The sequence below is a fragment of the Xiphophorus couchianus genome, chromosome 19, assembly GCF_001444195.1.
Source record: "Xiphophorus couchianus chromosome 19, X_couchianus-1.0, whole genome shotgun sequence".
In the NCBI taxonomy this organism is placed as follows: Eukaryota; Metazoa; Chordata; class Actinopteri; order Cyprinodontiformes; family Poeciliidae; genus Xiphophorus; species Xiphophorus couchianus.
In genome coordinates this window covers 1,801,244-1,816,697 of record NC_040246.1, presented here as the reverse complement: position 1 = coordinate 1,816,697, position 15,454 = coordinate 1,801,244, and the positions used below count along the sequence as shown (strand labels likewise).

The 15,454-nt window shown below is 40.3% G+C and overlaps 1 protein-coding gene across 2 annotated transcripts in view; it reads right to left on the bottom strand.

Annotated features, from left to right (window-relative positions):
- Positions 1–4,916: 4,916 nt before the first annotated feature.
- exoc3l4 (exocyst complex component 3-like 4) overlaps positions 4,917–15,454 on the bottom strand; it is a 25,702-nt gene continuing 15,164 nt past the window's right edge. Inside the window, exons 8-13 of one of the 2 annotated variants that reach the window (XM_028001399.1) lie at positions 14,335–14,433; positions 11,417–11,540; positions 10,800–10,922; positions 9,102–9,254; positions 7,710–7,831; positions 4,917–5,619 (exon numbers count right to left, since the gene is read on the bottom strand). In XM_028001399.1, coding sequence (XP_027857200.1) covers positions 5,400–5,619; positions 7,710–7,831; positions 9,102–9,254; positions 10,800–10,922; positions 11,417–11,540; positions 14,335–14,433 — 841 coding nt within the window. In that variant the 3' untranslated portion in view covers positions 4,917–5,399. The remainder of the gene's footprint in view (positions 5,620–7,709; positions 7,832–9,101; positions 9,255–10,799; positions 10,923–11,416; positions 11,541–14,334; positions 14,434–15,454) is intronic. The other variant, XM_028001398.1, reaches the window with a different exon arrangement.

Sequence of the window (15,454 nt, the reverse complement as noted above, 5' to 3'; positions counted from 1 at the left end):
TATCAACCTTCCAGAACCTCTCAGGTCTTTTGGTTCTGGTTCTGCTCTGCATTTACAGTACAAGATCCAAACACAGACTCAGTTCTTATGCTGCACTTATCTGGAACAAACTTCCAGAAAACTGCAAAACGGCCGAAACACCGAGTCCCTTTAAAAACTCACCTGTTTAGATTTGTCTTTGATGAATAATAAATGGAACATAGATTTGGTTGAAAAAGTGAAAAAGACTTTTCATACATAATCTCAACCTAACTATTGTTTACGCTTCACAACAAATAGATCATTGGCTCAGGAACAAAACAGACGTATCATAAAATGAGTTTTATCAGCCGCCATCCTGCTGCTGCGTGTGAACGGCAGCAGGATGGCGGCTGCCATCCCGCGCCATTTCCAGCAAACAGAACCAGCATTTCCATGACATGTTTCCAGGCTGGTTCTGTTTGCGTGGAAACATTTATCTGTTATCTGTGAAGCCGCTCTCAGGAGACCCACGGTTCTCTTCCTGATATGTCTACTGACTTGACTGGATTGCTTTTGTTTCTTGACGTAGCACAAGAAAGAAATCCGTTTTGGGCGTCGCCTTGAAATACATCCTTAATTAAATCTTCGGCCTCCATTTCGCTCAAATGTCAACAGAAGCTTATAAAAGCCTGACATCATCGTCTTTAATAACTTTTGCAAAGTGCAGCGATCTTTCTGCATGTATAAACGTCTGACTTTGAAGAAAAAAAAATCTGTAAAGAAAACAATAGAACAAAGTAAAATCTCTCACCAATTGTTGTGACGGTGAATCAAAGTTATTTTTGATAATCATAAATGGCCTAAAGCAGGAAATGTTTAGTCTTTTTTAATATTAGTAAGAAAAACAAAGTTACCTTTTTATACAGTAGACATAAAACTCAGATTTCTGCTGTATGTCTGGTGCTTATGCTTTACAAAAGAATTTATTTTCCTGTTGATGAAGCATTTACATTTAAAAACTTTTTCCTGGATAGTTTCGATGCGAGGGTCAGAAAATAAAACTCCAATATGACTTTTTTTTTTTTTTTTCAAAATTTGACTTCTGATTGTAATTACACAAACGTTTGGATTTAAAACAAAAATCTTCCCAAATAAAGAAACTAGCAAAAAGGTAGTAAACAAGTGAGTTGATTTCTGTTGCTCTTGTTCCCATTTTCATGTCAAACATGTCTGGAAAAGAATGAGGTGGTGGTGTGTGTGTGTGTGTGTGTGTGGGGTGTGTGTGTGTGTGTGTGTGGGGTGTGTGTGTGTGTGTAGGTGTGTTTGTTTTCATATCATGCTTGGGACTAAAATGGTGCCCGAGTCTCTCCGGGCACTGAATTGAAACATTCCAATTCAGTTTATTTCTATGGAGGAAATTCTTAATAATAAATATAATCTCAAGACATTTTACAGGAAAAACAAGTCAATCCAATCACACATACAGGTTGAAAGTCATGTGCCTACATTTCACTAACAAGGCTTTTTGCAAGAGTCTCTTACAACCAGAACTCTTGCAAAAAGTTGTGGGTTTTTTTTGTTTTTGTTTTTTTGCAACCTGAAATAGTTGTAGGAAAAATATGCTTTTATCAGAAGTCCTTCCAAAATGTCTCAACATAAGAATGCAAGAAGTCACAGCAGAGGATGTGGAGTTTACAGAGAAACAGAGGTCATTTTCTGAAAGAGACACAAAAGAAAGTAAGATCTTCAACTGATGTGTCACTTACTTATAAAATGGCTAAACGACCAGCAGTAAAAAAAAAAAAAAAAGTCGTCTAAAGTGATTTACGAATCATAGTTGAAGCTTAGAAATGAAGAGAACGTGACATTTTAACCTTCAGTTTCACTGTGTTGAACATGTTGCAGTCGCAGAAAACGTTCTTATCGCTACATAAATGATTCGGTTTTTACTTCTGTGGTGAAACGACGACAACGTGCCGTCTGGGCTTTTCAGATGTGCAGAGAAACAAATTCAGATATTTTTTCTCCAGGCGGTTAGCGAACCGCTAACCTTCCTCTGGGTTCCTTTAAATCAGGGCCAACAGCCACCTGTTCACAGCCGCCTTTGATTTACAATAATTGGAACACTGATCAATGCATTTGATGTGTATTTCATGACAGTTCTTCATGATTTTGATTTAAAAAAATGCTTGTTTCCTAAATTGCTCACTGAATTATGTTTTTATGATGCAAAGCCCTTTGAACTGCCTGGTGGTGAAATGTTCTGTACAAATAAACTTGACTTGACTGACGATAATTAGGTTACAAGATAACATTACAAGAGTTTCTTTATTCAAACAGAATAACTTCATCTGATTATTATGTAGGTCTCTGACCTCTGACCTCTGCTCCCTCCATCCAGCTGACAGATAGCCGCAGCGTTGGCATCACAAAGTTTGTTCCTATTATAGCTGACTGAAAAAACAAAGATCATATTATTCATGTAATATCGTTAAGGCAGTTTTTACTGTTGCATGGGAAACATTTGTGTGTGTGTGTGTGTGTGTGTTATTTGTTTTCTCTTTCATTGCCAACGACTTCATTTGTTTTGGTTGATATTTGCAGTGACGATTTTATGACCTGTTGAAGTTCAGTTCCTCCTGCTGGTTGAAACCACGTTTCAACCAGAAATGAGATAAAGTTTAGAAAATTATTCCTGTCCTCCTCGGTCTTTTTGTACAGGAGTAAGAATATCACACACATTTATTTTCACTACTTCTTAATGTGTAGGAACTTATTTTTGAGGCGGCTGAAGCTCAAAGGGTCTGGCAATGAAAACGTGCGTCTTTGATTCCAGCTTCTTCCCGATGTTAGCGCTGCTTAGTGTGTCTGTGAATATTCAGTTATATTCAATAAATCAGACAATTACTTTGAAAAAACAATTGTCTCAGTTGACGGAACGAAACACGTAGATGAATTTCACACAGACTTCTGCTTTCAAGACTTTATATTTGTTCATAATTTTTCTACTTGCAACTCATGAAAACACAACATTTCATACTACGATATTACGTCAGACCAATAACAAAACAATATTTCTCAAGCACAGTAAAGAAAAGTGTTTAATACATTGTTTAAAATCTACTTTTAATCTGACAAACAAGCCCCATCAAAGTCTACATTCTAACTTATTGAACATGATTGTGTGAGTCGGTGCGATCTGGTGAATATGGCTCTAGAGTAAAGTGCGTATCGTTGTCATGACGATGAGAAAACATCCTCTCTACATTTGGTCCGTTCATCAGCATACAGTAGAAAGATCATGTTACACATTAGAAGCAGATAAATAACCCGAAATGAAACTTTTACCAAGATCTTATGCTTGAAACTGAAACATAAAAAAAAACCAAACCCATTTTGAATTCAAATAACACACAAACAGGACAATACTCCATCAAAGTTTTAAAGCTCCAATAGTTAAAATGTTCAACGTTTCATTTTCACATGATCTTATAGTTTAGTTAGCTTTCTAAAGTGATGCTCGCATTCTGATACACCCAGGAAGTAGGAAGACACCAAACCTGAACAATCTGAGTTAGCTAGTTTGGAGAAGGAAAAAAAAACACAGAATATATAAAAACGCTTCATTTAAAAGAAGATGATCTTCGCCTCTGAACACATTCCTTCAGTGGGTTTCCCCAGTTCTTGATATTATTTTTCACGACAAAAATGTGATGAGAGAAAACATTCATTCATGCCGCACTCCATGACTTTAGAAAACTTTCTGCAGATGTACCTGAACTGCTGTTGTTACACTCAACGCGTCTACAGCGGCTCCCAAAACAACAAACGCCCCAGTTGCAATTCTGCAAATGTAATCATCTTAGATCACGATAAATCTGTTTCAAACGCTCTCCAACTTTAATGTGAGACACATTATGTGCTTATCAACTGATATACAAACAAATGTAAAACGTTTGCGCTGGCATACGTTTAACACAAACCGTTGAGCTTATATTTTCTAGAAATACTTTCTGACTTCATTTGAGCATGGAGTTAATACACTCACACCTGACATTACTTAAAGTTGAGCGATTCTGGCAGAATTTGTTGATGTGATGATGTCATCGTTTAGGTAAGGCCATAGTTTTCACAGAGGGGGGGAAAAGATCAAAACAATCCTATTGGATGAAGGTATCAGTCAGGAGAAGGTTAATATTTTGCCCCACAACATCATATTATTATATGTATATGGTCATCTGTTACTGAACAACAATCCAACAATCTGGATGAAATCTCCTGGATATCTCTATGAAATAACTTTTAATTAATATCAAAGAGGCAATATTCTGTGTTTTTCAGGCACATAGTGACATTTTGTAGCACGATCAAGTAACTATGTTAACTTCAGTTGTTATAAAAAGGCTGCATATGTTTGTCAAATATGACTTTCCAATTTAACCCTGAAATTGGGCTTCTGTCTCTTTAAAAACTCCTGCTCTTTCTGAAACTCAGAAAGTCGTCACAACATGGCTCCTCTATTAACCCCTCGACAATGTTTTTACCCGCTTTGCTCTGAGAAGTGGCTCCTCTAACGAGCTCAGCAGCTGAGAAGGTTTGCTAATTGCTGCTGGCTAGTCTGAAGGAACTGAGTCGGGGAGTCGCTCTGTGAGGCAGAAGCAGCAGCTCTGAGGAGGAGCTTCGTCTTGAAGGCGGAGCTAGGTCCACCGAGTCGTTTTGCACAACTGAATGGTTGCCATGGAGGTTGAATTATTTCTCAAACATGCATGAAAGAATGAAGGCAACACTCCAGGTTTGTTTTTGATGAAAGAATAATCTCATAACATGATGCAAAGCTAAAAAAAATCAATTTTACATGATACTGCCCCTCTACATTTTACTCAAACACTTTTAGAAGGACATGAAATGCCAGCTTTTACTTTTTTCGACAGAATATATATTTGATAATTTGCTTGTTTTTTTGGTTTGTTTTTATGTTTAACCTTTTCGCTCATTTTTATTTTAGCTGAATTGACTTATTGCATATTTTTGTGGGTTTTTTTGCTTTGTAAATTGATCCTACTCTTCATGAACTCAACCAATATGTGACTCTAATCCACGGTGTTGCTTTCCAGAGCAGGAAACATATCATTTTTAAAAATCAAATATTATGGTACAGGACCATCTATAGTCTAGTCTTAGCTAAAAAACAACACCAATCTTGTGCGCTTTCGTTCATTTCTGGGCAGTGTTGCTTTGCTGAATGTGACCTGTTGAGATGCTCATTATTGAATGTCTGAACTCTGCAATGCAGAGGGAGGAACATGTGAGTTCTGTTGTGTACGCACCGTCACCTACAGGCCGAACTGACCGATCCAGAATCACACAACCCGAGAAAAAGTGCAGCGTGGCGTCTCCTGCGCCCGGCCCGCACGCAGAGCTTCATCTGCAGTTCCTTCTTAGCTGTGTGTTCGCAGGAAGCCGAGACAAGAGGCAGGCGGGTTGGACAGGCAGTCGGTGTTGGCCGTGACCTGCATGTCCCCAAATAAAACTCGGCCTCTGTCAGTGCTGGTGCGGCCCACTTCCTTTCTGAGCGCGGTGAGTTTCTGCAGGATGAGGTGGTGCTCGCGGCCCCTGTGGAGGCCCCTGAAGTAAAGAACCGCGACCAGGTGTCTCTTGCTGCAGGTGGATGACAAAAATACACACACAAGTAAATTAAACAATTAAACCACACATAAACACATACAGTATATGGCAAATGTAAGCACACGCCTCACACTGTGTTAACATCATCTCCATTTGATGCAATGTAAAATAGCTTGTACAGCAGTTTAAATTTTACTGTCTAGTGTCTGAACGAATCTGAGTGAAAATGTCCAAATTGTGGCAAAAGTGTCAATGTTTTGTCGAGCCTTTTGTTGCTACCGTTTTAGGCAGTGTGTGTTTTCCAGCTACATGATATCATTTTACAGAACAGTCAAGTGACTGTTTTACCTTCAGTTTTTGTAAAGATACTGTACACATCAAATATGACTTAAAAGAAAGAAAAGAAAGTCTTGAAATCGGGTCTCTGTCTCTTTAAGAAACTCCGCCTTCATGAAGTCATCATAAGATGGCTCCTCTATTAACCCTTTAACAACGTTTTTACGTTGCTGCTGGCTAGTCTGAAGGAGTTGAGTCGGTCCACCCAGACACTTTACACAGCTGAATGGTTGCCATGGAGATTAAAGGATTTCTCAAATCATGCCCGACATTATCAAAGCAACACTCCAGTTATGTTTTTTGATGAGGGAATAATATTATAACATGACGTGAAGCTCAAAAAAAGTTGATTTTTAATGGCAGTAGTTATTAGGTGATTCCCAGATTACAAGTTTCTTTATTCATTATAAGTGAAGGAACAGAGTAGTGGTTACTTTCAGCCAGCTGACTGTCGGTGCCCAACAACTTGTGATGGAGGGGCCGTTATGTGTTGCTCTGTGTTTCATTCACCAGGATAAACCCAGATGGACGTTTTCCATCATAACATAATAATCTTTCTGAATTATCCCAGTAAAATAATCAAGCTTTTTAGGCATATTTTTCCGAGGCTTGCCTGCATACAGTCTGTGTGTTTGTCTTATTGCTAAGCATCACATTATTAATCTGTGCTTCCACGGCCATAAAGAGGAAGCTGCGTCTCTTCTGAAATATCTTCGGTGTTTTTTGTTTTTTTTTTCACTTCTTTTGACAGCAAAACCACAGATTTCCAACACAGACATAACGCAGTGATGCAATAACCTTTCAGAATGTTTCACTTTGAGTAGGTCGTCCAGTTTATCATAAACTGACCTGGGGGGGATAAAAATCCCCTCCCTCAGCTGACAAAGCGGCTGCACGCAAACATCCCATCATTCAACATTGTTCTTATGCTTTTTCTGGTTTGTACTATGATTAATTACAGCTTATCTCACACCAGTTCTGTTTCTCGTCCTGTGGAGAGGAAGAAAATGGTATTTTTAGAAGACCTTCACTCTGTCCACAAAAGGAAGTCTTCCTGCCTGGAGGTTTTGTGTCAGGACCAAAATAAAAGAATCTGGCATTTCCAACGTTCAACAAATATTTAAATCTAAAATCAGGTTTACCGACACACTGAACAGGTTCCACACTGTTATTATTTACTGACCAAATTCAAGCAAAAATGCTTCCAAGGGGATTTAAAAGGGAAAGTAGCAGCCATGTAATCATCATGAGCGACAGCGAAGACGGCTGTCAAAGCAGCAGCTCAGGCTGGGTTCTCTCACTGGAGCATTCCAGCGTTAGCATGATGACAGACAGGGAAAACATCAGGAATGACCTTTAGCGCGATGCTAACCATCTGTCCAAGACGGGTGCCAAGGCTCTGAAGGTCAACATTCAACAACGTTTAGATGATGTCAGTTCATTATCTTTCCAAAGAGAGAATTTCCCTGAAAAACCACCTGGATGTAAATGTGGGAAACGGAAAAAGCAAAAACAAAAGAACAAGAGCCAACTCTTAAGAGGCGTCACATCCTCTGAAAACAATCTGTAATTTGTATGTTTTTTAAATGATTTTTTTCTTTTTTACAGATTTATTAAATAAACTGAGCAAGTAGCAACTATGTACACCAGTGAACCACATCAGCACAACTACGTCTCTACTCCGTCACATCTTCATCAGCATGCCTCTTTGCAAATGCTGACAAACCTGCAATAATCTGAGCTTGTGAATAACAAAACACCGCGATGACGTCATCCCGTCGTCCTACCTGAAGTCTGGGTAATGTTCCACTAGAGGCTGCAGGTGGCTCTTGATGTCTGCCTTGTTGCTTTGTCCGATGATGGTGCTCAGGTCGTGTCCTACATGGTGGAGCCACTCATGGTTTGACTTCTACAGGAGAAACACACACAAGAACAGGTTCTGCTTAGGTTGTTATATGGCTTTTTTTTTTTTTTTTTACTGCTATAGGCAGGTCCAAACGTAGGGTAGAACCATACGGCTGAAAATTATATCATAATATAAGCGTTTTGTATCAGTAAGCATCGACAATTATTGATTGGTTTTTGTTTACTGCCAAACTGGCAGCATGACCTTTCCTGTTTCACTCCACGTTGTTGTTTGATTTTTAAGCAGTTGTGAGGTACAGCGGTGAAAACTGAAGCTGCTGCTGCACAAGTTACTCAACCGGTTGTTGCTAGGTAACCAAAGAGCGAGTGAGTTAGTTGATGCCTCCCACTGTGTTTAGCTAGTCGTGAGAGGTTGAGCAGCTAAAGCCTTCGCTCTGCCTACATTTCCCAGAATGCTAGAACTGCACGTTCCCAAAAGCCTGAACCGAAGTGATCCGCGCCATTTTGATAGGCAAGTGCAGTGCAAAGCATAGATGAACCATGACTTTGAGACAACGAAAAGTACGTATACTGACACTCTTGACCAGTGTGCAACAGAAATATAGATCAACAAAATCGCTTTGTAAAGAACGTACAAACTCTCCGTGTGAATAACAAGGTTCTGGTGACTGGCAGAGTGAGTACATGTAGTAACATACAAGTAGGCCTTTAACTTGCAGATGAAAGCTACATTAGATAAGCTAATTTTGCCAGTTTGGCACTAAATATCACTGATATTTATCGCAGTATTACACAGAGGTGGGCAGAGTACTCAGAGATTGTAATCAAGTGATGGATGTGTTGTACTTATAGTGTTTATAAGTTAGGAACGAGGTGAGAGCTAGCTCTAAGCTTGTGACTTGTTCGTTGTTTTCATAGCAACTCCATAGCAACTGCCAACAAGACGGCCGTCAGCTACAAAGTTTGCAGAAGTGTGACATCACATGAGAACTATGTGTATTCTATATATTGAATATGTCATGTTCTACCAGATGTATCTATTGGTATTGATCCAGCCCTGTCCAAACTTTCTACCAATATTGTTCTGTACGTATCAAACCTCTTTTTCATGGCTTGGTTCCAACAAGAACCAGCAGTTTTCTGACACCGGGGCGTAATGTGGAGTTAAAACATGTTTTGTTGTCTCTATGGAGCTCACATGCTGTCTTAAAAGGCCTGCAGCTAAGTACACAGTCCAGGTTAGCTTGTGCTGCTGTTTAACTAAATGGTGTGAGTTTAATGTTTATCAAGATTATTGCAGATTTCCGCTTTACCATGTCATCAAACAGATTGCTGAGCTTGTTCCATTGTTCGTTGATCTTGGCTGCAGCCTTCTCGTGCTTCTGGTTCTTGCACGAGTAGTTATTCTTCATCAGCTGGCCGACGTATTCCTTCACCACATGGTAATGCAGTCGGCTCGCAAACTCCTGTCCAACAGAGAGAGTGATGGATTATCATAACAGGATGCAACCAGAAAAGAAAACGCAGGACACTAAGTGTGTTTGTATTGCATGATCCGAAGCCATTAGATTATGTGACCTTACACCTAAGCTTCCACCAATTCATTAGTCTCTGCTGCTGGTCTGCTGGCCGCCGCACCAAACCAAAATAACAATTTACTGGAATGTCTAAGATGGCCAATGAAAAAGGTACTCAGAGTTTCCTTTTCCGTCTTTCAGGGAAATTACAAGACTTTATTTACCCTGGGGTATTACGATCACATATATTATACAAGCTTTCCAAGACAGGAATCCCCAAATAGAACTAAAAGCCGATATTTCAAACCAGATCCACATCGAAACGTGTCCAAGACAGACAGGACATGGGTTGAAAGGCCACTTTTTCACGAGAAAACTAAAACTAAAAAGCAAGATTGCAGTTTGCAAGTGCGCTCAGGAACAAAGACCTTCGGAGGGACATCATAACATCAACATCCATCATTAGATTTAAGAGAAGAATATGGGACACAACCCTGCGAACACCAACCCAACCTTAAAATACGAGGCCACGCTTGATATCAACAAAGCTACAAGGAAGATGAAGCTAAAGCGTGGGCGCCAGTTGTGTCCCGTTGTATCTCAAAGTCTTCCAAAAGAAGAATGACCAGCGAGCACTAAGGACAACCAAAGTCAGAGTGTTGGAGTGTCCATCACACAGTTTTAAACTCCGCCTCACAGAAACGTTTCTAGGCAAAACTACAAAGGTTTTGTCATTACAAAACGGCCAACAAACCCGACTCTGTTCACTGCAAAAACACTACATTTTGGTCTACATTGTAGTGCAAACATCTTCCTACACTTGAAATAAGACAAAGCTAACTTACAAGTAACTTTTAGGAGCTTGTTTTAAGTCAGTAATTACTTGATATTAATAAAAAAAGGTGCTAGTCCCACTGGCAGATTATTTCATATATGACTTAAGACGTTGATCCAATTATATGAGTGAAATAATCAGTGGAACTAATAGATTTTCATCAATATCGAGGAATTATTGACTTAAGCTCATCTTTATTTCTTGCTGAAAAGTTATTTGTGACTTAGTTTCCCCTTATTTCAAGCGTACGAACTGGACTGGGCCAAAGTACTTGGTACAATTCTGTGTTTTTTGCAGTGTTAAACCAGTGCTGCCTGGAGGAATTTGCGAGAAGCTCCAAAGGCTTGAAATGTGTGTAAACTACTGGATCCAAAATAGTGAAAACATTCTCTCTCTTATTAGTTTGGCTCTTTGCAATTTAATGTCAGAAAGTGGGAGAAATGGTCATGTCAGTATTTGTAAAGGTCAGATTCTATTTTAAACCCATAAAGTCAATTAAGCTGTTGTAAACAAAATTGCGGAATAGTATTATTTAGTTATTATCCTTCTGACCAGTGGTACAAAAGTACAATTACAACTTTTTTTGGTCCAGCTGTTCACAGGATTGAATCAGACCCATAAAATCTGACACTTTTGGGGCCTAGTCAAATCCTCGTCACCTTTACGTGTGGAGGCCTCATGGAGTCGCAATGATGGGAAAGCCGCTGTATCCGGCCGTCGAGTTGTTTGAAGTCGTCGTTGTTGGTGAGCCACTTCCTCGTCATCATCCTCCTGAGGAAGGGCTGGAAAGAAATCACATGAAAAGGAGGAAAATGTCATTATTGGATTCTGAGTTAATTAAAAAAATTTTTTAACGTTTCCAGAACAAAAGGTTGATACGGCAAGACAAGACAGGAGAGTTTGCTTAATATTCAAAAATATTTGCCCTCTTTTACAATATTCAGTAAAGATTATTGCAATGTAGTCATAATGACTGAAAATTCAGCAACAATACAGATGTAAAAAAAATAAATAAATAAAAAAATAAAAAGCACGTTTTACATATTCCCCTTCTGGACACATTTTCTCGTGACTCAACTTCTGCTAAGTGCCTCATTTCTAGAAATCTACGCAGCGACTCTCACAAGGAGGTAAAAATCTCGTTTTCAGTTCCTCGTGTTAGAAAAACCACAACAGAAGCAGCTGGACTTTAAGAGGAAGTGAACGGCTGAAAACAGGAAGTGGGAGTTTGCCTCATAAAGCTCCTGTAGTATTTGAAAACACCAGATTGCGTTACCTTGACATCCTCTTTAAACTGCTCCTCCAAAACTTCCATCAGCCTGACGACGAGACCTTTGACCTCCCGTTTGAAGCCTTCCACCTCGTGTGGACAGCTGTCCTGGTACCCGGCCATGTGTTCCCTGTCGACAGACGACAATAAGAGACGTAAGAAAACGTCGGCTTCGGTGTGACTTTGAAGCCGCGCTAATACTCCGTAAAAGCTTTCACGTTTTTGTCACGTTACAGCCGCAGACCTCGACGGATTTCACCAGAATTTGATGTGATAGAGAAACAAAAAGCAGTGCAGAACAGAACAAAACAAAACAGAACAGAACAGGATGGAACAGAACAGGGTTGTCAAACACATTAGGATTCAATCTTTGGTAGATTACGTTTTATTGTAATTACAGCTGCAGGGTTCCAGAAGTATGTCTCTATCTGCTGTTCTCTCCACTTTCTAACAATAGATGCATCAACAGTGGGCCGTTAAAGCTTGGATTATTGTTTTGGGTCCCAAACTTGGTTGAAGTGTCTCCAAAGCGAATTGAGTCCTCATAGTTTGGACTTATTTGTGCTTTTGGTGCACAAAGTCCGAACTGAACTTGGAAAGAAACATTTTCAGTTTTCCGCGCCATGTTCTTGGAACCATTTTGCAGAAATACAGGAATCCAAAGTTTGTCTCTAAACGCTTTTACGGTCAATCACAGTCTTGTGTGGCGCTACACGCAGCTTTAAAGGCATTTCCTTGAGGAACGAACATGTTTACCCATTCGTGCGTGGGTTATAATGATGGGATTATAACCCATCATTATGGGATTGCTCATTATTTCTTCAGAAACAGCACCAGAACCAGAGATTTAAAAACGCTGGACAGCCTGAAAAGACGACTGGTTCTGTTCTGGGGACGATGTCAGAGTGCACCGAAGGATTCTTCATGAAATCCAAAGATATCACAGACAACCCCGCGCGTCGTCTTCCCAAGACTGTCGCACACCAACCGAGCGTTTTCAGTCAGAGGCTTTTTCAAAGCAGCTGTAATGCAAACTGCTACAGGAGATCACAGCCTTCATCAGCTGCAACAACTCTTCGAAGAAAAATTATGAGTTACAACATTTCATTTCCCTTTGGGATTAATAAAGTATGATTGAACTGAATTGAAGGTAAGGCAACTTTAGTTATATAGCACATTTTCAGCAACAAGGCAAATCAAAGTGCTTTACATGAATTAGTAGGAAACAGAACAAAACAACAAACCAAAGGAAAGAGCAAAAGAAGAAGAAAAAAGAAAACATAAAAGCATAACCCCATGTTAAGAAAAAGGAGTCAGTAATTTGTACACTAATTTCTCTGGATTCCTGTTCTGGTAATGTTGATCTGAGGTAATGAGTATTTTCTCTCGATACGCTAATAGGAGTTTATCTAGAGGATTCTGAGTTTGTTCTAATTCCTGAATGTATAAACTAGATGCTCCTGTTGTATCTATAGAACTCCATCATTTATAAACTGGAAGGAGTTTTTCTGGATAATCCTGAACTGAGTCACCTCTGTGTAATCAGACTGGCTGAAGCGAACTTGTTTCTTTAAACATCAGCGCAGCGTGCAGACGGCACACTGAGAGCAGATATACGGCGTGCAGATAAATAATCCCTGCTGAGTGAAACAGTAAACCACCGAGGCTCAGGATGAGGCCGCCTGGGGTAGTGGTTGTGGTTCGGGGCCAGGAGGGGTTGGTTCAGAGAGCCTGCATGCTCCAACTACTTCCTGTCTTGTCCCACTTAAAGCAGCCGTTTCACACTCACTGCTCCGTTTCCGTGAAATCACGTGACCACTCACGCTTTCCACGGCTCAGATTAGCCTCCCTGCAGTCCCTCATGATTATTCCTGTCACCTCTTTGTTGAAGCCCGTCCACTGAGGAAGCAACGTTTTCACAATTTCACTTTCACAATCAGGCTTTCAAAGGTTGTTCCAGCCTGATCCTCACTCTGCTGCAGACGGGACGGCAGCCGGGAAACCCCCAGCAGACGGATGCCTCTGAGATGACGCGTCCGAACTCTTCCATCAGAAGAGATTGGAACCCAGCAGACTCTTCTGATGGAAGAGCTGAAGTTTGTTCTCTGCATTTCAAAGTCAACACGCAGAAACAATTCATAATATAGTTCCCAGAATCACTGTAGGAGTGAGATTCTGTTCTGAACAGGAAAGTTTTTTGCTAAAACCGTTTGAAAAAAATGTGCTTCTGTTGTTTTAGACTACTTTCAAAATAAAAGCCAGATAAAAGACAAGGTGGGCCAATCATAAAAGGAAGAAATTGGATGGGAATATAAATTATAACATACAGTATATAATAATAACACTTTTTTTTTTGTGGAACTTGTAAGAAGAGCGCTGCCGGATCAAATAAAGTCTCGTCAGAGATCAGAACCGTCTCTGTGTCCACATGCATCACATTCATATGAATCCCCAACACAGTGCATAGCTGAGTGTTTCATATGCAACGCAGATGGACAGAGTGATGGACTGGGTTACATAATGTGTAGGTCTCACAACAGGCAGCTTGTGAATCCTGTCTTCTACAACACTCATATTGTAGTTGCTGCACTCTCAGAGTTCTGGAAGTGCTATTTTATAATCTGGAGCTCAGTGTTAAGTTTATCTAATGCTCCTACTAACAAGTCATAAACAAAGCGTTTAGTGACTGAAACTGACTGTAGAGCCAGCGGACAGAACTGCTTCCATGAATCCCTTAGAATAAAGACTCAGGCGTTTTACTTTCTCTTCTAAAGCTTGCCATCTGCAGTCGAGCCCCAGCTTGTCCTCATACAGTTGTTTTTTTTTTTTTGTGGGCAGAAGTGGGGGCAGCTTGTTTGTGGGTTTGGCATCTTGTTCTCCTGCAGTGTATTGTGGGTACATCTATGTGAAATCACGTGACTTACTGCAAAGCCTGGAAGCTGTTGATGTAGGTTACGCAATAGTCGGTCCACAGCGGCTGTGGCTGGAGGGCGCTGCAGTGGCACTTGAACTGGGTTTCAAATCTGGAGAGGAGAGAAAACGTCTTAGTTAGAGGAGAAGAGAGGCGGAGCTGCAAGACCGAAGGGTTTTATTTTCTGGAACTATAGTTCATTTTATGTGAAATTAGAACCACAGATTTCTATGATTTTATGTCATAGAATAGACCAGGGTGTCCAAAGTGTTGCCTGAGGGCCATTTATGGCCTAAATCTAAAACCCATGTTTAGCTTTCTTTAAAGCATTCAAATTAACTATCTATATGCAAACGAGCCTTGTTTCCACTTCCATGCTGTTTTTGAAGCGACTCTCATATTTTGCCATTGATTTGACTCCATGAATGCCTCAGTGTGAGTGTTGTGTGGGGACCTCCTTGACATTCCTGCAGCGTCTCCATATGAGGAAGTTGCCACATAGAGAAACTGAGGAGGGAAAAACCCACACAAGTTCATTCCTGACCCACATATTGCAAAAGTATATGCAAAATGTCATACATACTGTATATATATATATATATATATATATATATATATATATATTAGAGAAATACCAGGGCCTCAGGGAGGAACTGGAGAGGGCCTGGAAGGTGAAGACCACAGTGGTGCCTGTGGTCATCGGGGCCCTCGGGGCAGTCACCCCCAAACTGGACCAATGGCTACAACAGATCCCAGGAACAACATCAGACATCTCAGTCCAGAAATGTGCAGTCTTTGGCACAGCCAAGATACTGCGCAGAACCCTCAAGCTCCCAGGCCTCTGGTAGAGGACCTGAGCTCAGAGGATAAGAACCACCCGCGGTGGGTGAGAAGGGAATTTTTATATATATTTTTATATATATATAATGTATCAATAAGGTATTGTTGCTATATCTGACAGACCAACACTGTGAGGATTTGGGTTTTCCTCTGTGTTAATTTTAGTGTCGTTTTCAGTTAATTTAGTCTCCATGTTGTCCTTTCTACCCCTTGATTGTTCCCAGCTGTGTCTCGTTTCCCTGATTACCCTCTGTGAATTTAATCCCACCTGTGTTCCTTGTTGGGTCCTTGTC